General features: G+C 32.8%; 1 protein-coding gene across 1 annotated transcript; it reads right to left on the bottom strand.

Annotated features, from left to right (window-relative positions):
- Positions 1-1331: 1331 nt before the first annotated feature.
- LOC111051348 (sister chromatid cohesion protein DCC1) lies at positions 1332-19714 on the bottom strand. The gene is made up of 8 exons (XM_039423974.1): positions 19496-19714; positions 15649-15816; positions 14578-14782; positions 11171-11402; positions 10425-10625; positions 6513-6668; positions 2858-3038; positions 1332-1576 (listed from the first exon to the last, which is right to left on the bottom strand). Exons 1-8 carry the CDS (start codon positions 19507-19509, stop codon positions 1465-1467), a joined length of 1269 nt encoding a protein of 422 aa, XP_039279908.1. The 5' UTR covers positions 19510-19714; the 3' UTR covers positions 1332-1464.
- Positions 19715-19875: the final 161 nt, after the last annotated feature.

The raw sequence follows: 19875 nt of genomic DNA, 5'->3' as shown, positions 1-19875 counted from the left end.
TAAACAAACCCAGGCTCTATCCAACGGATATGTTTTTAGTGATTTTGAGGTCATGACTATACGTCAATTATACATAAAAACCGTAATTGAGTACTTAATAAAATATAGATCCGATTTTCCTCTCACAATAAACTCTACTCTTAATTATTATAATCTAAGGGCCACTGCTAACAAATATGTAACCTATAACACTAATATTGAATGTATAAGGAGGCAATTAATTTACATAGGTACTAAAATAATAAACCTCATTCCGAATCACTTTCTCATGGACAATAAGGTCAGCGGAAAAATTAAACTGGATATAAAAAACTGGACATACAGTAATTTCTTCTTCCACTTAGATATATGACTCGAGATTTCTGCTCCAGCATTTTTTATTTTTTTTTCATTAGTTTTTTCATTTTTCAGTGGACTCGCTTACCTTTATTTTGAGTACCTATTCCTCTGTTTTCTTCCTTCCCCCCATTTCTCCCTTCCTTTTTTCCTCATTACTTCTCTTCTCTTCTTTGCCTGCCTATTACATGGGAAACCATAGTTGGCTAGGTATCTTCCTCTCTTTTTTCTCTTCTCCAACACACCCAAACACTAAGCCCATGGTTTTTTATATTTGTAACATTTTATTGTGTTTTATTTGTTTCGTAAATCTTTGTAATTTTGTTTTGTCTTGTTTTGTGTGTTTTTAATAAATTGAAATTGAAAATTGAAAAAAAGGAGTAGAATAGTATTCTTCTATGTACCATGATACAGTATATGCTACTTACTCAATGTAAGGCTGTATTTCATCAAGTGTCCATTGTTGTCGAATGGAGAACAGCTGCTGCAGACGTTCAGTTGCACCTTCGGGCAAACTCTTCTCAGGCAACAGTTTGACCTGCGGCGTCTTCCCGGCCGAATCGTCGATCACCGCCAGACCAGCTAACTGCTGCACGTTCGTCTCCATGCCTGGTTTCACACAACACACCATTATGTCATCCAAATTCACAATATTTACAATCACAAGCAAGAAGATAACAAAATATATACAGTATTTGTAGTAGAAGCTGAGTTTTTTAATTGTAGGCCTACATTCTATTTCTTAATTTTATCACAAGTATTAAGATCATGAATGAGATAACATTATTTTAAAATTAGATACTCATTTAGAGTATCATTTTGCTGTTAAACTTATTCTACAGAAAAGTTCTATCGAATAATTAAATATTAATACTTCAGATAATAGTCAAGTAAAGTCACGTACGCTTTTCTCAGAACTGTTTGATAGTTCTTTATATCTACAACCAAGAATAATATAATTGGTTTATAGGTATAATATACAATAAGAACCCATATTAAAAATCAACAATCATACTTTAATTAAATACAGGTAACAGAGAAACTTATAAATTGAAGTGTTGAAATTAGTATTTTAGTTGAAAAAAATGCCTTATTGGTGCGATATATATGCGGAAATATGCTGACCTTTCAGTTGTTTTGTCCATGCCTAGCTGTGTAGCAGCGCTTGCCATTGGACATGAATGATCGGGCGTGCTTCATGAGTAGTCTGTTGACGTCAGCCGCATTAACAGCTACAGGCCTATAACAAATTATTGTACTGTTACTTAAACTGATCATACATTTCAATAATATAATAAATGATTCGATTTTAAATTTTAGAAAAATTAAGGTTCAAGGTATAAAAAGCGTTTTTTCAGGCGTTTTAGACCTTCAAATGAAGGTAATCAATTTCCTTGAGCATCAATTTTCAGAGTATTAAAACACTTGGGGCCAAGCCATACAAAGCGTATTTTCTCAGGTTTTTAGAATCGGCAGGGCAGGAAGCTCAGTTGGCGTTCGGAATCAGCTGATAATCATCCAATTGGAGAGCTTCCAGCTCTGCCGGTTATAAAAACCTCAGAAAACCCCTAAAAAAAACAGTTTGTATGGCTTGGCCCCAAGTGTTTTAATACTCTGAAATTGATATCAATTAATACTTTGATGCTCATGGCATCACCTTCAGTTGAAGGTTGAGCTTAAACTTTTCCAGTAGAAAAAACAACATTGTGTTTTTATTGTCCATCAATTAGATGGGTTATGATTGTTCTGGACGTAGCTTAAACAAGTTCTACGATAAGGAACCTTTTTATTCAAATATGTTCATGAATAACAAATGGATTGGCTAATTCAAGATAATACAGATCAAGAGAGCTTCATCACCAAAGTTTCTTATGAAGCACATAAGCTGATGTAAGCGGTAGCCTCCCGGAACTGCGCCACACTTCCATTGGGGTTTTGAGCACTTGCCAGTTCCTGAGAAATTTATTATTGGAACATTTAAACATCCCCATTTGTTTAAAACTATGAGTTTTTAATGGGTTTATTTAGGTTGGAAATCAATTAATTCAAGTTGGAGTCATCTGATCAATGAATCCATCCCGCATACAAAGGACTCTCGATATAGTAAACTCAAGGGACCGCACAAAAAATTTACTTTCACAAGTTCTATAGTGAATCGGGGGGTACCTACTATGAATATCAAGGTTGAAAGCTATATCGACATTTCAAGGTACTTCAGAAAAAATGTATTAGGGAGGATTTAAGTCGTGGTGTCGTTGCGATACCCGTCATACGAATTGTAGTGGTTTGCACAAGGCTTCTATATAATTCACAGTATGAAGAAGTGGGAAAACACAAAATCGGGAAAAATGGAGAGGCATACTACGTGAGGCTATTGTCCTTAATGGATTGTAGAGCCAAGGTGTAAGTAAGTAATTTTTTGTATAAAGTACACACCCACAATATTTGAAAAAGAAGAAATAGGAATAAAGGAGTAGAATAGTATTCTTCTATGTACCATGATACAGTATATGCTACTTACTCAATGTAAGGCTGTATTTCATCAAGTGTCCATTGTTGTCGAATGGAGAACAGCTGCTGCAGACGTTCAGTTGCACCTTCGGGCAAACTCTTCTCAGGCAACAGTTTGACCTGCGGCGTCTTCCCGGCCGAATCGTCGATCACCGCCAGACCAGCTAACTGCTGCACGTTCGTCTCCATGCCTGGTTTCACACAACACACCATTATGTCATCCAAATTCACAATATTTACAATCACAAGCAAGAAGATAACAAAATATATAAGATGCACGTATTATTGGTTATAGAACATCATGTTTTGTGAGCATGTAGTTTGTACTTTTTAAAATTATAAATTGGATAATTTCATTTCATAAATGTATAAACGCAATGCAAGCAAGAGCGTTCGAATTGCCAATTTGTACTGACTGAGTCCAATCACAGAAGAAGGAACCCTTCTTTCTTTGTTGGATAGCACCCTATTTGTTGGAAGAACTCTATGTTCTTTCCTTTGTGGTCAAATGAAGATGAGAAGAGTTAGGCCTGTCATAATAAGAAATGAAATTTCAACACTCCCCACCAGTCAGTAAGTTAAAATTCTTAGGATTCGATTTTGGGATGGAATTAAAATAAAATACAATATTACTTGACTAGCAGGTAACCCGTGCTCCGCAAGAGTCTGTTCAAAGCACAAATAGATTGAATCTAGTTTTATAGCAACATTCTGATATTGAAAGTAGTATTGAAAAAATACCCAACCTTAACACAAATAATTTACAATGGAAAAACTATTTGATAGGGCTTTTTTATCTTACATATACTTAGTATCACAAAATGAATAAATTTGTTTTAATTATAAAAATTATAATTAATTGATTAAAAAACATGGTATGGGTTATAACCATCCTCAGTAAACTGAGAATCATCGTGCAAAATGTCAAGTTAATCATTTCAGTAGTTCAGACGTAATGATGCGTCATTTGTGAATTTCCTATTCCGTACGTGTATAAAAGCCAATTCTTTCCTTTTTATATTATAGAAGATAACTGTTATTTTTCCTAATCCTACTCATCTAACCATCATCTCCCGATAACTGTTAATGAAATATATAACTAAATAATAACTACCGAAATCTATAACATATACAACTGATTACTGACTGAATACAACTATATATTAAAAGGAGAATTGAAATCAGAAATCAGGAATGAGGCTAACCAGTGGGCCTTTTTTCTGTGCTTTCTAGGCCAGGTGGATAGAAAGCTTAGGTGTGCATAATTGAGGAGTTATATTTTTCTTGAATTATCATTATGCAAAAAATCATATATTTGTGCTGAGTGAAAACAGACCAACCCCCTGACCAGAGTACGGATAGCAGACTTAATTTGTATTGTGATATACATTTTCTCAATAAAAAATCGAATCTTCAATTCGATATTCAAATATCAATAAAATTTTATAGTCAATATCGGTGTAATCGATATGTGGACTTAACATCTGCCTGAAATTTTATCAGCTATTCTAATGTTGAATAGCTTACTGTAATAAAGTTCTCTTTCTGAGTTAACAACATAAAGGTTAAATGAATTCAAAACAGATTAAAAATAAAGTGTTATTAAGAATAATAAGTGTAAATTGTAAACTTGTAATTTTCCATTCCTGGGGTTAGGAATGATGACGTGTCTAGGGCGTCTTCCGAAACCTTCAGGCTCCCTCAAGAAAAATGGCTGGTGGCTTGTAGTGGTTGTTTATTATCCTCTTGAAATTTTTTTATATAAGTGAAGTTTAAGATGTTTTAATTGATATCTGAATATTTTCATTATTTTCTCAATTTGTGTTAAATGTTTTGCTTAATGTTGAAAGCCTATAGCCACATAAATGAAATTATCATGTACAGATGAGTATTTAGCTTATAAGAATGACTATGTTTTATGTATCTAATGGTTCTGTTAATTATTTTTGCGTTTTCAACTGCCCAAGTTTTGTGAAAATTATAATTTGATTTGCTCTGAACTGGAGTTCTTATTCATAGGCATTAGATCAATTCATGATTTCTAAAGATATTGGCAAATGGAACCGATGACTTTCTTTAGGTGATAGGTGAAAACTATCAAACCTTTTTGGACAAAATTGGTAGCACGGCAGTATCTTGGCTATGACGTCTCACCAACTATGGTGAGATACGCTTCAAACTATCAGCATTGGATGAATAAGTGGCATTGACGTTATTTATAGAGAATTCACTATTCAAAGTGAATCATTATAAGGTTTTTTTCGGATGATGCCCACATGAGCGTTTTGCTTGTGCGTGGGTTATGAAAAGTGAGAGGGTGATTTCATGAGATGATCAAACGTCCATGCCTACCAGCGGGATGATTCGAACCCACGACCAGGTAGCTAGCAGACTTTAAGGTGTACCGCTCGCTATCTGGGCTGGCAGATATGTTCTTATGTTTAATAAAAAACTGACCATCAAATATATGATGATAATAATCTGTTTTTAAATGATATCCAAAGAAAATTATTGTTTGAGCTCTTTTATTTATAACAAAATTTTATGAGATCAAGAGTAATTCAACTTTTTATCACTCGAACCTATCTAATTCATGAATCTAATTTCATGCGTATCCGATTTAGCTCATATCTCAACCACGGTAGAATCCAACTTTTCAAATCTTTTACAAATTGATAAATTGAAAGAATAATTATTATAAAAAACAATCCTTATCTCTTAAAATGGTGTACAGCAAGATGTAAAAGAGTCAAAAGACAAAAGCGAATAAACGTTAAAAAGGAGTTATGAAAGCTAAGTTTGAATTCAATTAATTTATAGTAAGCAACCTTTTAAGTTTAATTCCAAATAATGGGGAGTTTCTGTGTTGCTGTGAAGGTGATGTAGTAGATCAATATGGAATAAAACTTTTCGACGATGTTCGAATGAAAATTGTCAAAATCATTGATTGATAAACGGTGCTTACTAGAGATTGATAATTGTGAAACCTCCAAAACTAAGTTTCTCAAAGTATCTTAATGAATCAGGTTGTAACAATTTCAAGATTTCAAGACGTTCTCATTCACTATAAATGAGGAAACAAGTTAACAAATAAACGCAATAGGGTAAACTATCCATCCCAACAGAATCAGTAGCTTTATTTTAAGCAATTCAATCGTTTGTGATGTTCAGATAATTTTTATAAACTTCTAAAATTATGAACTAAGACAACCATTCAATTTTCTTAATTGTTTTTCATTATTTTTATGAATCCGAGGCACTCGAGTAATTTTTAATTTGTTATTTCATTGACAGTTGTGTCTGAACGTTATACCAGAGAGGGAGGAATACATAGAAGAGGAGATTTATACACGTATTTTATCTATGGTTATACATCACAAGTCAAATTCACTACGAAATATCTGTCACCAAATCAGTAAGTTCTAGCTGTGATAAGTGAAGATTCACTTCAAAGTGTTAGCAGTCGTTATGAATGAAGATTAATGCTTCCCAATCAAGCAATTATAAAGTTTAGAGTTAACCTCATCAACTGAGTTGCAGCGGTGATATTTAGAACAAAACGCGTTCGGCGTGATTTGCGCAACCGCTGTTAATAAAAGATGAAATTGAAGAAGATCGTGATGCGGCAGTTGAGCAGTTATTATGAGACTGGCAACGATAATTACCTTCGGGCACACTGTGCTGCCAGGCGGCCAGAAATTGTTGCAAATCGAAGCCACTGCAGGCTGCATCGTTGTGGTCGCCGTTGGCCAGGGGCCGCAGCAGCGCCTCAGCCAGGAAGCGGCACACTTTGTCTTCAGTCAGCTCGAACAGTGCGTCACCTACATCAACACAATTCCATTCTTGACACTATCATTCTCCAACATTTTTTAACCAGAATCTCAAAGCGAGTGAATGTTAATTTAATACCATCGTGACAATAAACACATTTTCATTATTGAAACTGAATTTTCATTCAATATATAGCTGCCGTACTCATTCATAGTGAGTTGTGATTTTTACGGTTCTAAATTTTGTAAAATTACGCAAAAATGTTCCAATTAATAGTGATTTGAGAGTAATATATTGTTTTTTATTCTGCTTTTAACCGTCAAAATTTAAAATTCTTAGTTTTTGTTTTTTTTTTAGTGGAAATGGACTAAATTTTAGAAAAGTGAAATCATACCGTAACCCTATTTCGGACTTTTGAAATGTTATCTATATGAATTTGAGAGATAGCCTAAATAGTACAAGGAGTATTAGTTTTTTCTCCCATCAGTGCTTCTTTGTAAAAATTAAAAATAAATAAAATTTATTAATAATGTACCTACTATTACATATAATTACTAGTAGCCCTTTTCTATTTCGTTTGAGACACGACTATAGTGAGGTCCACGTTATAATGACAGTGGAGCAAACAGCGTTGCCGATTCTCTGCCTTCTAAAGGAGAAATCTGATACCGGTATTCCTTATGAGATACTAACTGTTCATTTTTGTTTAAAATAATCGATTATATTTAATTCGCCGAGAAACTATATTTTTCAATGTTTAAATAATAAATTTACATAATTGAGATTAACTATTTTGTTGATTTGATATATTTTACAATATTAAAAACCGATCTGACAGCGTTGCGGAGCTAGAAAAGGATAGCGCTATTTGCTTTGTTAACATGCGAATTGAATAAATATCAGATTTATTATATTAGATTTATTATCAGATTTATTATTATTATATATCAGATTATATTGCAAGGTGGCAGAGGTGCTCATTAGTTTACTTTTTTTTAAATACGGAATGTACATTATTATAATTATCTCTGTATCCATAAGTTTCATCTTATATGCTGGTGTGTATATTTTCAGTCACATTATAATGTGCTATGATTTTTACTTTCCTTGCCCTATTACCATAGGTAAGGAAAGTATTGCTTTCCAAAAAAAATTAAGATACCCCAATTTCTAAATTTCTATACGTTTCAAGTACCCCTGAGTCCAAAAAACTGGTTTTTGGGTATTGGTCTGTATGTGTGTGTGTGTGTGTGTGTGTGTGTGTGTGTGTGTGTGTGTGTGTGTGTGTGTGTGTATGAGTGTATGTGCGTCTGTGTACACGATATCTCATCTCCCGATTAACGGAATGACTTGAAATTTAGAACTTAAGGTCCTTTCACTATAAGGATCCGACACGAACAATTTCGATCAAATGCAATTCAAGATGGCGGCTAAAATGGCGAAAATGTTGTCAAAAACAGGGTTTTTCGTGATTTTCTCGGAAACGGCTCCAACGATTTTGATCAAATTCATACCTAAAATAGTCATCGATAAGCTCTATCAACTGCCACAAGTCCCATATCTGTAAAAATTTCAGGAGCTCCGCCCCATCAATGCAGATAGATTCCCAATTATCAGGCTTCAGATCGTAAGCCACTGCAGGGCTGCTCGTTGTGGTCGCCGTTGGCCAGGGGCCGCAGCAGCGCCTCAGCCAGGAAGCGGCACACTTTGTCTTCAGTCAGCTCGAACAGTGCGTCACCTACATCAACACAATTCCATTCTTGACACTATCATTCTCCAACATTTTTTAACCAGAATCTCAAAGCGAGTGAATGTTAATTTAATACCATCGTGACAATAAACACATTTTCATTATTGAAACTGAATTTTCATTCAATATATAGCTGCCGTACTCATTCATAGTGAGTTGTGATTTTTACGGTTCTAAATTTTGTAAAATTACGCAAAAATGTTCCAATTAATAGTGATTTGAGAGTAATATATTTGTTTTTTATTCTGCTTTTAACCGTCAAAATTTAAAATTCTTAGTTTTTGTTTTTTTTTTAGTGGAAATGGACTAAATTTTAGAAAAGTGAAATCATACCGTAACCCTATTTCGGACTTTTGAAATGTTATCTATATGAATTTGAGAGATAGCCTAAATAGTACAAGGAGTATTAGTTTTTTCTCCCAATCAGTGCTTCTTTGTAAAAATTAAAAATAAATAAAATTTATTAATAATGTACCTACTATTACATATAATTACTAGTAGCCCTTTTCTATTTCGTTTGAGACACGACTATAGTGAGGTCCACGTTATAATGACAGTGGAGCAAACAGCGTTGCCGATTCTCTGCCTTCTAAAGAAGAAATCTGATACCGGTATTCCTTATGAGATACTAACTGTTCATTTTTGTTTAAAATAATCAATTATATTTAATTCGCCGAGAAACTATATTTTTCAATGTTTAAATAATAAATTTACATAATTGAGATTAACTATTTTGTTGATTTGATATATTTTACAATATTAAAAACCGATCTGACAGCGTTGCGGAGCTAGAAAAGGATAGCGCTATTTGCTTTGTTAACATGCGAATTGAATAAATATCAGATTTATTATATTAGATTTATTATCAGATTTATTATTATTATATATCAGATTATATTGCAAGGTGGCAGAGGTGCTCATTAGTTTACTTTTTTTTAAATACGGAATGTATATTATTATAATTATCTCTGTATCCATAAGTTTCATCTTATATGCTGGTGTGTATATTTTCAGTCACATTATAATGTGCTATGATTTTTACTTTCCTTGCCCTATTACCATAGGTAAGGAAAGTATTGCTTTCCAAAAAAAAATTAAGATACCCCAATTTCTAAATTTCTATACGTTTCAAGTACCCCTGAGTCCAAAAAACTGGTTTTTGGGTATTGGTCTGTGTGTGTGTGTGTGTTGTGTGTGTGTGTGTGTGTGTGTGTGTGTGTGTGTGTGTGTGTGTGTGTGTGTGTGTGTATGTGCGTCTGTGTACACGATATCTCATCTCCCGATTAACGGAATGACTTGAAATTTAGAACTTAAGGTCCTTTCACTATAAGGATCCGACACGAACAATTTCGATCAAATGCAATTCAAGATGGCGGCTAAAATGGCGAAAATGTTGTCAAAAACAGGGTTTTTCGTGATTTTCTCGGAAACGGCTCCAACGATTTTGATCAAATTCATACCTAAAATAGTCATCGATAAGCTCTATCAACTGCCACAAGTCCCATATCTGTAAAAATTTCAGGAGCTCCGCCCCATCAATGCAGATAGATTCCCAATTATCAGGCTTCAGATACAATTGAAACAAAAAAAATCAAGTGAAGTAGATTGAGCATGAAAATCTCTACAATTAATGTTCAGTAACATTTTCACCTAAAATTGAAAATAAGCTTTAAATTCGAGAAAATGTGATTATTCAATTGCAAATTATTGTTGATTCTATCAAATCATTCACTATGAAGAGATAGCAGACCTCATGTGTGTCTCCAGCGTTATTGCCCTGTCACCAACTGGCTCAAATATTTGAATAGTAGACTTGAGATGCGCGGGAACACTAGCGTCAGTGTTCAATATTCATAACGGCAAGGAAAGTTGTGTGAGTGCGCCACACCAGATTTTTTTATCATTATTACTTAGATATGAGAATGTATTTTTATTTTTATCTTGTAATCATGTTATGTATTGTATGTTACGTATATTTATTATTGCGAATACAAGTATGCAATTCATATACGAGCAATGTATTTTTGTATATTATACAAGTTGAACTCCACGTTACCTTCTTCATTTCGTTCATATTGTGGAGAGGTGAATTGATGGAAAACATGTCGCACTATCACCTCAGGAAAAATATCTTTCAACGTTTCGACAGTTTCATTTTCTGGAACTGCATTCAGCGGCCACGAATTCGAATCAACAAGATTCTGGATCTGCGAAAGCACCCTGAAGCAGTAGTCGAAGTCCAGTAAACGCCACTTGCCTGAGCATCGATAATAAATCACAATTTAGTTTCAAAAATAATTTGCTCAATTGCTGGAACAAATTATGCGACTATATTACGATGAGTTGAGTCAATATACAACATTCCGATATGATATGGCACCAAACAATTATAATTTACTTGAAGATTCCATTCGTTCGATTTCGATAGGACAATATTTTAAAGATATGAGGGGCCGAGTTCAAAAAAGTGGAAAACGAAGTGTAAGAGTTCAAAGGAAGAATTCAGTGATTAATGAATCAATACTTGGACCAGCTACTAACGAAACATTTCACCAGACATTTTCGACTGAGAGGCGAACAGTCTTCTAGTACAGCTGACCTGCAGTACTCAAATATCGATCCAAAGTCAGAAGCATGAGACACTATCGTTCAGGACTTCGAAACCCAGTGGAAAATATCCAGTGAAATATTACATAAGTGCTGACTGCTGACCTTAGAATATATTTAAGTCCAACTTGAAGGAATGAATGAAAAAATTTAATAACATCAAAGGAAGATATAAACAATTATTATTGTGATTACCATCGATTTGACATGCTGCGATCTGTCGAAGGCCCTCATCCAGCTCGTTGCTACTGGCCTGAACGAGTGTGAGCAAGTCCTCTCGTGAGTACAAACGGCTGTCAGCCCTGGCTAGCACCTCCTCCTCTAGTTCTGACCCTCTGTACTCACTGCACGATAACAGCTCTTCCAGCTTCCTCAGCCGAGGCTTCATTTTACGCAACTCCAGGTAACTGTTGAACACTCCTGTTATCTGAACATGAATAATATCACCTCTATTATATGGAATTACTAGTACTCTAAAATAATAATAGATAATATAGATAATAATAGTAGATAATACTCTAAAAAATAAAATAATAATACCACTTGCCGAGATGCTGGCACAATACCATGTCCCAGATTCTAAGATTTTAAATAAGAGTGTTCTTGTGGCATAGAAATATTCAAATCAAAATCAAATCAAATTTATTGCCAAATTCATATAAATAATTCACAAATACATGGAAAACAAAATAATAATAATACATAAAGATGATTTTAATACAGCAACACTACAGTACTACAGTACAATCAGAATCATTGGATTTGTTCATCAATGACAACTGCTACATTTATAACAAATGTACAATTTGTATTCTGTACCTAGAATACATACTATTCTAGGTACGTTGATTTAAAATATCGATTACATTATACGTTTAAATGATAGGTAGTTTATTTTTTTTTATTCATCAATACAATTAAAAATAATAATAAAGACATTACTGGGAGAGCAACAGACCTAGCCCAAAACTTCTCTACTCCCAAATTTTATAGAAAGTTATTTTTCCAAAAGATAGGTTATATTTTCAAGTACAATTTTTTCATATTATAATTTTTAAATATTTTTAAAATAATTTTATATAAAAATCCATAAAACTACTGCATTTATAATAAACAAGCTCAATTATTACTCTAATTGTAAATGGAATGACAATGACCAACACATGCCGAGATGCTGGCACTATACCATGTCCCAGATTCTAAGATTTTAAATAAGAGTTTTCTTGTGGCATAGAAATATTCAAATCAAATCAAATTCATATAAATTCAATTCAATTCAATTCAATTTATTTCCACATGAAATTACAAATTTGTACAATAGTTAAGTTACAATAAAACAATAAATATAAAGATAAATTACTTTACTATTTTATTTAAAATTGTAACATTATTGAAGAGTGGAATCCCCCAAGAAGACTACACATCTGTGAATGGGGAGAGTTCCTATGAGCAAGCTAATAAAATAAAGTAAATTAAGTATGAAATAGTTATAAGCAAAATAATATACATTCATGATACTAAGTTAACCTAACATATATGCTAGTATGATAGAGTGCAATCTACAGACTATTGCACTTCCCTACCACTGTTTTTGTAACCATTTGTGAAGAGTGCTTAAATGGAAAGAAAGAGCTAAAAGAAGAGCAAGAGGACTCAAGACTGTGACAATTTATTTATTAAATTGTAGAGATTTAAGAAGCATAGGAATGGAGTAAGCCCTCGGTTCCAGCCCAACCTATGCCAATCAACCATTTAAACAGCTTCCTTTTATACACCACATCGCTGCAGCTCTCAGCCTCCCTGATATCATTGGGCAAATTTCTATAGACGATTTGTGCTAGATAGTGAGGAGACCTAAGTTCTATTCCGTGATATAATTGAGGTGTTGAATATCCATGGTTATTTCTGTGTCGAGTTTGATAGTTATGTTGAATATTGCTGAGTAGTTCTATTTTGTGTTTCCTGATATATGTGAGAAGTGTTTTAATATACAGTTGTCTTAAATTGAGCCGAGGGAAGTCCGAGAACAACATCGACGTGGTATATCTGGGTTCTTTTTTAAGAATTTTTTTTAATAATGGTGCGCTGAGTAACCGAGAGAGGCTCCAGGCTAGCAGATGACACCCCTCCCCAGACAATGATACCATACTGTAACACTGACTGTGCATAAGCATGGTGTACTCTTTTACTTAATCTGGTATCAAGTACTTGGCTCAACTGAGATAGACCATACAGCATCCGTCGTAGCCTTTGCTTGACACACTGCATATGTGGTGCCCAACTCAGCTGATGGTCAAAAATGACCCCCAGATATTTATATTGATCCACTCTGTCAATTACCCCGCAAGCACATGATAAAGATCCAACATCCCCACATGAGTGCATTTTCACCTGTCTCAGCCCAGGGTCTGGTTGGTTTCTTGTAACAACTGGCAAGAACTTGGTTTTGCCAAGATTCACAGTGAGGTTATTATGGTCAAACCAGTTTTTTATTTTGGAAAGATCTTTAGTGGCATTTTCATAAACTTCTTCCCATTCCCTACCTGTAGAAATAACCACTGTATCGTCAGCAAATAGGAATATCCTGCTTGTAGTATTGAGCCGGGAAATATTATTAATATAAATCAAGAACAGTACTGGACCCAGCGTACTACCTTGAATGACGCCATAGTCTACACCATTCCTATCACTGTCTTCACCATCAATCTGAACAAATTGTTGTCTGAACAAATAATTCACAAATACATGGAAAACAAAATTCAGTTTCATACATTAGAAATTTACTAACAAAATTACAAAATCTTTCATTGAAACTAAATAATAATCTAATATATGATAATGGCGTTGCAAGCAAAACAAAGTTTGTGCGCTAGCAACGAGCATTCAATAAGCAGTCCAATTAGAGAAAAATAGAAAAAAGTGTATGAAAAAAAAAAATTTAGCAAACACTTCAACAAAAAATTAGCATACACTTTCAAAAAAGAAAAAAACACGATAGTGGAGTAGTTCATAGCATAAACATAAGCGAATATAATTCATTAAACAAATATTAATTTTGATACATCAAAATTTTGAATTACAGTACAGGATAACATTATATAGATTGAATTCAGTCTGAGAGACAACTTTCAGGTAGTAAAGGGGGGAAATAATTAAACGAAACTTGAAAATAAAGAATTGATAAATGCCTAGAATTAAAATATTTTGACTACATTTTCGGTCTTGATCCAGTTTTCAATTTTCGTTCTAAGTGCTTTTGAGGGTTTTATTTTTATAGAATGTTCAGGGATAATATTTATTAGTTTATTTACTGTGTAGTTGAATTGTCTTCTGCATATAGTTAAGTCAGTTCTGGGAACAATATATCTATTTGCAGATCTGAAAATATAATTAGTTTAATGCAGTGTAAAGAGATCTATATGATTGCTGATATATTTAATGAGATTATATCATAAGTAAATGTTGGAAATCAATTTCTTGACTCATAAATCTCTACGTTGTTCAACCAATAATCATATCACTCGTTTAGTAAAAATATTATTTTTCAGGCAGGATTAAGACTTTAAAGGCTCTGCCATGGAGATTTCTATGTTTAAACTTACCACAGTACTTGACAAATGGCGCGTTCCATTCTGTTCGCCAACCGCCCCATTCCCATTCTGATTCACGCCATCTTTGGCAGGTAAAGCGAATATGAGCTCAGGAACCAACAGTAGTGTGTTGGAAGTTTCAGCTTCGAGTATCTCATAAGTTTCATTTTCTGTACACAAGACAGCCTTCTCGTGTTTTTCACCTTGAAAAACAACTCTGAAAGTGAAAAAGGATAAAACTTTAAAACATAAAATGTAACTTACTGTTAAGTATCAAACATAATTTATGAATAAATTAGAAATTTTTAGAATGATCAAGTACACGTCTAAAACCAGTAGGTTCAGTTCTAAAATCAACCATAGACTAGATTTAATCGTGAGTAAAATCGCTGAACAGTTCTCGAACATACGAGAAAAACTTTGTTATCTAAATTGCAATAGATTAGTAACTACATACATATTATGACGACAGTTCATGAAATAGATCATCCAACTGCAGTATATTTCCAAAATAAGTTTCCAACGAAAATTCGAATCTAATTTGATGTCAAATTTTTTGTTACTGTTTGTTCACAAGACACAATGACATTCAAGTCCATGTGAAAACCAATATTACGGCTTTAATAATATATATTTTTATTCTTAAATATAAGACCATCTCATGATGAAATGAAATTCTTTTGGGAAATTATAATATTTAAAATAATATAAATTTAGATTAATTCCAAATTAGTATATAGCCTACAATTAGAAGAAACGAATAAAAATTCCTGTATTAAAGGTCCATTAAACTATCAAGTATTTTATTAAAATTCTTGGGTCAAATTTTATAAATAAAAATGGGTCATTCCAAATCCAGTACTGATACCATAGGCCAATTTCCTAACAATATTATACAGATTAACATTATCCTTCTTAAGAACTTCTAAAGTTTTTACATACTGTCACTTCTATAGGTTTGGTCAAATGCTTGCATTTTAGATTCAACTACTCTAATATCGCCACTTGCCAAGTAAGCAAGTAGCTTAATTTTGTCACTAATTTTTAATCTATATACAAGTCATTTGTATATATTTATCTGACCTTTGTCCTTCACTCAGATTCGTTTGAATGCTGCTATTCAACTCAAGCAATCTGTAATCATCAAAAGAATCTGAGACGAATAAAGCTTGAGACTGGGGTGCCAAATCATCTTCAGCCAACTTTGCATGACCAATCACCTCTGTTACTTCTTCCAACTTTCGTTCATACCTGCAAGAAAATACATTTTTCAATCACTCTAAATTATTAAAACATGATTATGAAGGAAAGTGAGAGCAATTTTAAGGGAATATATTAACAAGCTGAATCAAAAGTAAATAAAAATTTGAAGCCAATAGGAGATTGAGTGCAGGCTTACATGGTCGAGTTAATCATTATGCTGTAATATTTCAATCCATCAATTCAGGTGGATATTGAATAAAAGGTGAATAAAGGCACAAGAAACCAAATCAAGTATTATTATAAAACACAAAAGATGACATGTAGGCCCTTAATAACTTGGACACTAGGTTCATACACCAGTGGCATTAATGGTTTCCGGGTGAAGCTTATATTAAATTTTCATTGAACCCGACAAATGCTTGATTGATTGATTGATTGAGTACTTTATTTATGTAGATTACAATATATACTGGCTTATACACTTATATACAATAGCTTACAATACAGCAAAATTATAGATGAATTTACATAATATAGACTAAGAAAATAATTATTGAACTGTATACGATATGAAAAAGCAATTTGTAATATAATAACTATAGTTAATAATCATATTGTTATGCATCTACATAAATTGGCGGAGCTTCGGACATATCAATGACCATTCTTCGGAAAGAATATTAAAAATATCCTCCCCACTAACTCTCTACCAAAACGTTAATTTCGTTATTTAATGACACGGACTCTGATACTGATATATGAGAATCCAGCTTAACATTATGAGTATTTTTTTACCACAATCACAATATCAAATTAATGTTCTTGAATAAAGATTTCTTCTAAGATTAGGTTTAATATTGAAAAGTAATAATGAAGGCCTGCCTACTTTACACCAAGCGTTTTAATTTATATCAGCAGCAAACATGAGGCGTTAAAGTGAATTTTTTGTTTCAACTGGCCTCAACATAATTTCCTAAAATATTGATCTAATAACATTTTCTATATCTTTCATAGTTTTCGAGATATCCCCATGTGCATATTCCCCAGGGGGTGGGGGTGGTGCAAAGGTATTATTTTTGGTTTCTCTCATATAATTCTAAAATCATGCATCTTAAGGACATGACTATCCCATAAAAAATGAAAGCTTACATAGTTTCCTACAATATTGATCTCACAACTGTTTCTATATATCTTTCACTTTTCGAGTTATCCGCTCTTAAGGATGTAACATTTTTGAAAAAAAAAACAAATTTTCCTTCAATTTTTGCTCTAATAACTTTTTGAATATCGATGGAAAAAATCCATGCTGATCATGAGATTATAGAGCATCGAATTCTTTCCAATTTTATGTATAATTTAATGTTTACACACATCCCCACAACTGTTGCAGCAGCTTCAGTGTTGAGTGTGAAATCTTCAGTTTTGCAACAGTAGGCCAATTGACAAAGGAAATGGATGGATTGTTTTGAACACAATTTTTGACTTTTTAGCTCAATGAAGACTAATTGGGAGGTAAAAATAGCAAAAATACGCATCTCTGGCCCGTCTTTTGAAGGTGTGGAACCGCTAAGTTGACACTTGTTGCAGAGTTGAAAATTTCACCTCTAACATTGAATCTGTTATAACAATGGAAGGAAAACATGAAATAGTGTTAATAATAATTCCTTCCTTCCTTTTTCCTTCGTCCTGGTACCCCCAGAAGAAGGGAGTTTATTATAGAAAATATAACAAACAAAAATGAAAAATACAGTTATAAAAAGGAATCTTACAAACAAAAAAAAAGAAGAATAATAAAAAAAAATCAAGAATGACAAATAAGAAAATTATATATATTATATTATATAAATTATATATATAATAATATATTTTAAATATTAAATATATTAATATTTAATATTAATATATATTAATATTAATATATATTAATATTAAATTAATATATAATTTAAGCCGTCAATGGGCCTTACGACTGTCATACTTCAGCCGGGACCGACAGTCTAACGTGCCCATCCGATAACACGGGAGTGATCTGGTTAAAAAACTTTTGGTATTGAGAGGGTTTGAAGTGAACCCGGGATCTCTATGCTGCTACGCAGGCACTCTATCCACTAGACCACGGATCACTAGTGTCAGAGTGAATAATATTAGGTAATATCCCAAAATTATATCTTGTTGATTGTCGCTTACCGGTACCAAGCAAAATATTTTTCTATTTTCTAGTTAAGGCTGTGCAAAGGCTAAAAATAAACTTTCTACTGATGATATTTTTAAAAGTTTTTCAATTTGTATATAATCAAGCTATCAAAATGAAAAAGGTTTCTCAGGAAAACATTTTATTCCGATCATTACTTTTTTGAGATATTAGCGCCTGAAGTTAAAATTTTTGGGACAGTACATTTCAAATTTGGTAAGAGATAAATCCATAAGATTTGGAGGTTGAATTCTTCATGGTATTGTTGATTGAATAAAACAAAAAAAATGAAAATATCAATTTTTGAGAAAGTTATTCAATTCACCATCAATAACTCAACTAAAAGTAATTTTTAGTAAATTAAATAACTTTCTCAAAAATTTATATCATTAGAAATTTTTTGTTTAATTCAATCAACAAAAACATTAAAAATTTAGGTGGCCGCCCACTAGAACCGTTTTCGTCGGAAGTAGCATCGGCCGAAAACTACCGTACGATCCCCCAACAAACAAAGGAATAGATGCTCGTCCATTAATTACAACAGGTTCATACGTGCACGGGCACGGCCGTCTCCGGCCGATCAATTTTTTGATCCGAATTGATTGAGATTTTCCGGCTTCATCCGGCCGAACCAACTAGTTGAGCTGAGACAACGAGGTTGTTCTGTTTCATAAAGTTGTAAATATGGACAGTAAAAAGTTGATAAGCTTAGTTCAAGAACATGTTTCATTGTGGGATAAGTAAGTAACAAGTAAGATATGCGAGACAAAAGATATCATCGTCATGATGTTCAAAGGAATCTGTGAACAAAGATTGCTTTATAATGAATAGCTAATTTAGTGGATGTTTGTTGAAGGTAAGATTATTGTAATGAATAACTAATTTAGTGGATATTAGTTTATTCAATTTTTAAAATCTTAATATAATCATTGTTTATGAAAAATTTTGGTGGCTATGATAGTGGTCAATTCAATAATTGGCAACTAGACTGACGTAAACGGCCGGCAGATCCGTCCGATCTAACGTCCGAACGGATCGGTTGATTACGGTTCCAGTGGACGGTTACCCTAAAATCCTCTAAACCTCATGGATTTATCTCTTACCGAATTTGAAATGTTCTGTCCTAAAAATTTAAACTTTAGACGCTCATATTGAAAAAATGTTTTTGTGATAAACATTTTAATTTCTATATATAATTCAATTTTTATATTTGCTTAATGATATACAAATCAAAAAACTTTGAAAAATATCACCTTTAGAAGGTTTATTTTTAGCCTTTGCACAGCCTTAAGTTATAATGCAATGGACAAAACACAACAATCAGTTACAAAAAAAAAAAGAATTATGATCAGGTCGATAAAGAAAACAAAACTATTGTTAATGATTGTTTTATTTTATGTAGGCTAATGCATTATTTTTATATCTCCCTCAGCTAGAGCTATATCTTTTACAGCTAGAGTGTTGTAATAGTTTACAGTGCTGTAATACTCAAATAAACAAATAAAGATATATTATCATGGAAAAAGAATGACATACCTTGTAACTTCCATTGGTTCTATGCAAAATTTTTAATATTAATAAATCAAGAAATTGACATTGTGTAAAAAGGTGATTCACTTGATGATGTTATGTAATGAATAGAATAATACTTTATAAATCATACTAACAAATACAATAACATGATACTAAAGTCTTGATATTGACAACTAACTTATTTTGATTAGTTTTGTTGAACTTGGAAATTCCACATTATTACAAGGAGGATCGTACTACTTGCATTATTATTATAACCTATAAAGTATTCTCTTAAAAAAATTGAAAGTGATGAATTGCCGCCAATTATTTGGACATGATAACTAGATTGTTCATTGACGAGTTGAAAGTCAGTATTTGACTTTCAAATATTTGTTATCAGA

Source organism: Nilaparvata lugens, chromosome 3 (assembly GCF_014356525.2).
Source record: "Nilaparvata lugens isolate BPH chromosome 3, ASM1435652v1, whole genome shotgun sequence".
NCBI classification, from domain to species: domain Eukaryota; kingdom Metazoa; phylum Arthropoda; class Insecta; order Hemiptera; family Delphacidae; genus Nilaparvata; species Nilaparvata lugens.
This window is presented reverse-complemented; position numbering and strand designations above follow the sequence as displayed.

Excerpts from the sequence above, each read along its gene's own strand:
- LOC111051348 (XM_039423974.1), bottom strand. Across the intron at positions 14,783-15,648 it reads AATCTGAGTGAAGGACAAAG|AGTTGTTTTTCAAGGTGAAA; the intron begins GTCAGATAAATA and ends TTTCACTTTCAG. Across the intron at positions 6,669-10,424 it reads ATATGAACGAAATGAAGAAG|GTGACGCACTGTTCGAGCTG; the intron begins GTAACGTGGAGT and ends GTGTTGATGTAG.